Source organism: Otolemur garnettii, unplaced genomic scaffold (assembly GCF_000181295.1).
Source record: "Otolemur garnettii isolate 467f Iridium unplaced genomic scaffold, OtoGar3 scaffold00127, whole genome shotgun sequence".
Classification (NCBI taxonomy): Eukaryota; Metazoa; Chordata; class Mammalia; order Primates; family Galagidae; genus Otolemur; species Otolemur garnettii.
This window is the reverse complement of record NW_003852522.1, coordinates 2486608-2490925: the sequence shown is the minus strand read 5'-3', so window position 1 is coordinate 2490925 and position 4318 is coordinate 2486608. Positions and strand designations below refer to the sequence as shown.

The 4318-nt window shown below is 47.0% G+C and overlaps 1 protein-coding gene and 1 pseudogene across 1 annotated transcript in view; both read left to right on the top strand.

Annotated features, from left to right (window-relative positions):
• LOC111727857 lies at positions 1-100 on the top strand (annotated as a pseudogene).
• An 819-nt stretch (positions 101-919) lies between these two features.
• The window catches only part of ZNF627 (zinc finger protein 627), a 21855-nt gene continuing 18456 nt past the window's right edge, over positions 920-4318 (top strand). The window contains exon 1 of the mRNA XM_023518060.1: positions 920-1028. Coding sequence (XP_023373828.1) covers positions 1026-1028 — 3 coding nt within the window. The 5' untranslated portion in view covers positions 920-1025. The remainder of the gene's footprint in view (positions 1029-4318) is intronic.

Here is a 4318-nt window from a genome sequence, read left to right as displayed (position 1 = left end):
TTGCTTCAGCAGCACATATACTAAAATTGGAACGATATAGAGATTAGCATGGCCCCTGCGCAAGGATGGCACCTGGATTCATGAAGCGTTGCATGTTTTTGTGCACACTGTTAGGGTGTATAACACGCCCCCTGGGTAAGGGACTCTTCTATAAATGGAAGTGAGAACAATGTAACCTAAATCTTGTACCTTTATATTAATTTGAATAAAGTTAAAAACAAATCATTCCAGTCTGCCATCTTCTCCGAATCCTCTGACCCGAATTTTTATACCACAGATTATTTAGGGTCTCATCCCACATGTTTTGTCCTCAGTGAGTGTCCTTCCTCTCACCTCAGTTACTCCTGCTTTTTTCCATGACAAGACGATATGTGAGGAAGCCTTGGCAAACCTCATCCTAAATTCCTGACCCCAGGAGGATATCTGGCTTTCCCTCCTGTTCCATTCTTCTCTGGCCCAGTCTGGACTCCCCTCCTGCTCTGAAGCGAGCGGATGGCTCCAAGCATTGAACAGTGAATCTGGAATTCCCTGTTCACACTTGTGACCCCGAGGTCCAAAAGGAAGACTAAGGAAGAGCCCACTGAGTGCAGGAAGACGACAAAGGCATTCTGTCAAGCTAGGAAGAGCGAATTCCTTAAAATGCAAATACCCCTGAGGCGGGCCGTGGGGGAGGAAGCCGGGACTGAGGGGCAGTGGCTAGAACCTGTCAAAGCGGCTCTACACGTTACGCCTCCCAAGGCTTCTCTAGTCAAACACGCCTAGCAGAGCGGAGCCTGATGCTCTATCCAACCAGGGGAATTGGGGCGGGGTCCTGAGAACCGTCAAATCAGACGCGCCCCTGGAAAGGAGGGCGGGGCCTTACACCACCCTACGGAGCCTTTGTTTCTCGCGCCCGCCCCCTTCGGGCTAGTGTCTTGGTTTCACCCGGAGGCCCCGCTGTGTCCTTCTCAGCGTCCGTAGCGCCAAGATCTGCCTCGGTCGCGGGAATCTCAGGGAGGACACCGGGCCACCCCAGGAAACAGGAGATGGTGAGTGTGCGGGGCCAGGAATCCCTAGACCGGGCGCAGGGGCTGGTTGGAACCGGCTGGAACCGGCTGTGGCGGGACCCGGGCCTCCCCGGTTCGCTGCGGGGTCTGCGGACCTGAGTCCGCGCTGGCTCAGCTCGGCCCTCGGTCCCCCCGCTCCTTAGGGTGGGGCTGGGCTGGCAGCGGGGCCCGGGCGTTCTGCCCCATCGTACGCCGCGACCTCGGCCCCAGAGCCTCTGTGGGCAGCTTTGCGGCTGCAGCCTCGCATGTCCCCAGATTGTGTGCTGACGGCGGGAGAGTTGTGGGGGAGGGTCTGACTCGGGGTGCGGGGGTCGTGCGTGGGCGGAGCTGCTGTCTGTGGGGTTCCCGGTTCCTTCTTTGTCCTGATAAAGATTAAACGGAGGCAGTGTTAAAAAGTAAACAGTTTATTTGAGCAAACAGCGATTCACGAAGGAGGAACACTCAGTCATGATTTGTGGTTTGGGAGCCCACTGGAGGGGCTTGAGGGAAAGAATTTTATTAGGTGCATGAGGAGCAAACCTAATTGAGTACTTCATTGGTAACAGTTAGGTAGTCGCCTCATTTGGTCCATCCTAGTGGAAATTTTCTGGTTATGTATATAGTCAAGAGTTAATTGGAGGTTGTGGTTTGTTAAGCCTAAATTTCTTTTCCCTATAAATTGGTGATTTATAAGAATTTCATTTGAGTTAGATTTTGGTTTACTTGGGTAGGAAACCAAATGGCACCGTCACCACGTCAATCAGATTATTTTCTAATTAATTATTTTTAAAACTCTCCCAAGAGGACTGATTTTTCCCTGGGTCAAATCTTCTACCTTGTTCTGTCAACCTAACTCTTACTAGGTTTTGCAGTAAAATCCTGAATTTCTGGTTCCTTCCCTGCATTCCTAGATGCCAACTTCCCCTCACCAATTCACAACATTATTAATAATTTGTCCTTTATTGTACATTTCTAACTGATGAAGTAGTGCAATTGTTTATCATTTTTTCCAAGGAGTAATGGATGGCTTTTGAAATATTTGTTTTCTGTTTTTGAACATTTCGCATGACAGGAAAACAGAGAATAACCACCTAACACTCTGCTTTTACAAATCTTTGTGTCTCTCCTCTTTTTATCATTCCTAGGGAGAGACACTTTATTGGAATGTCTTCAGGTTGAGGTTCCCCTTGGGAAACTTTACAGGGTAATGCGTTCTCAGCCCACTGAGTCCTGGATTTCAGAACTGTCTGGGCTGACCCACAGTGCCCACCCTGTCTCTTGGAGGGTCTAGTGAGTATCAGCCACTGGGTCATTCTTCCCAGAGGGACAGCCTGCAGGGTATGGCTGGGTCCTCTGTAGGGAGCAGCTTGATGTCCTAGGATGGCAGGAGTCCGTTGGTATACCCTTCATCTCAGTAGAACACTCTGTAGGGCACTCAGCTTCCATCTCTTGGGGATACATTTATGGCCAGCCAAATAAATGAATGATGGTATTGAGGGGAAAGACATATGATTCTTGCCTTCTGGATTCTCTCAGACAAGTGAAGGGAGAAAAACAATCCTAAAGAATAGGAAAACTCAGCCAATTGAAGTGATACAAGAACTTGAAGAGCGGAATGTACTTTGGGCACAAGGAAGCACCATGCAGTGTCTCTTAGGAGGGTGGTCAGTGAGTACTTCAGTGAGCAGGATGGGGGTGAGAGGATATCCTCTTTGATAGAACCTGACATGGACGTGTCTCTGTTCCTAGTGGGCACTGCCTCTTCCCGAGTTTGTCCCTTGAAAAAGACTTGTTCACTTATTGCAATTTCAGTTTTTTTAAAGTTTATTTATTTATTTATTTATTTTTCTCACTTTGTTGCCCTTGGTAGAATGCTGTAGTGTCATAGCTCACAGCAACCTCTAACTCTTGGGCTCAAGCAATCCTCTTGCTTCAGCCTCCCGAGTAACAGAGTAACTAAATTACAGGTACCTGACCACAACACCTGGCTATTTTTTTAGAGATAGGTCTCGCTCTTGCTCAGGCTGGTCTCAAACTTCTGAGCCGAAGCAGTCTGCTAGCCTCCGCCTCCTAGAGTGCTACAATTATAAGTGTGAGCCATTATGCCTGGTCTTCATGTTTTTTTTTTTTTTTTTTAAAATAACTATAAATGTGCTGTATCAGTAGAGCTTACAAGGTAAAATTTTCAGGAAGTGGATTTCAGGAAAAAATAATTAAATATCTAGTTTTATATTACATTTGTCAAAAATTCTTATTTACCTTTTTCCTTCCCCAGAGGGAAGAATGTATACTAAGTTTCTTATGTCTATTCTTTTTTTTTTTTTTTTGGAGACAGAGTTTTACTATGTCACCCTTGGTAGAGTGTCATGGCCTCACAGCTCACAGCAAATTCCAACTCTTGGGCTTAAGAGATTCTCTTGTCTCTGCCTGCCAAGTACCTGGGGCTACAGGCATCCACCATGATGCCCGGCTATTTGTTTTTCCCTAGCTATTTTTTTTTTTTTTTTGGGTGTAGTTGTCACTGTGGTTTGGCAGGCCTGGGCTTGAACCCGCCAGCTCTGGTGTGTGTGGCTTGTGCCCTAGCTGCTGAGCTATAGGTGCTGAGCCAATGTCTGTTCTTTTTTGGTGGGGTGATTTCAAGTGAATTCCAAGACTTAACTTTTGGGCACGCTACCAGAGAAGGGAAACTCTTTTCTATTATGGCTGCAGAAAAATGAATACATTCCCACAAATAAATGTGGTAGATAGGTTGGTGAATTACAAAGATTCACCAAAACATCAGTTGCTCTTCTGAGTTGTTTTTTTTTTTTTTTTTGAGACAGAGCCTCAAGCTATCCCCCTGGGTAGAGTGCCATGGCATCACAGCTCTCAGCAACCTCCAACTCCTGGGCTCAAGCGAGTCTCCTGCCTCAGCCTCCCAAGTAGCTGGGACCACAGGCGTCTGCCAAAACGCCCAGCTATTTTTTGGTTGCAGCCGTCATTGTTGTTTTTGGCGGGCCCGGGCTGGATTCAAACCTGCCACCTTAGGTGTATGTAGCTGGTGCCTTAGCCACTTGTGCTACGGGCGCCAAGCCTGCTCTTCTGAGTTTAATGCTAAGTCATCTGAGATAGGGCATGGCAACTCGTAGAAGTGTTCACATATAATTTTTTACGATATGATTTGTCATAACAGAAGTAATGAAGGTAATGAAGGGGTACATTTATTTTATTTTATTTTTTTTTGAGACGGAGCCTCAAGCTATCCCCCTGGGTAGAGTGCCATGGCATCATGCTCACAGCAACCTCCAAGTCCT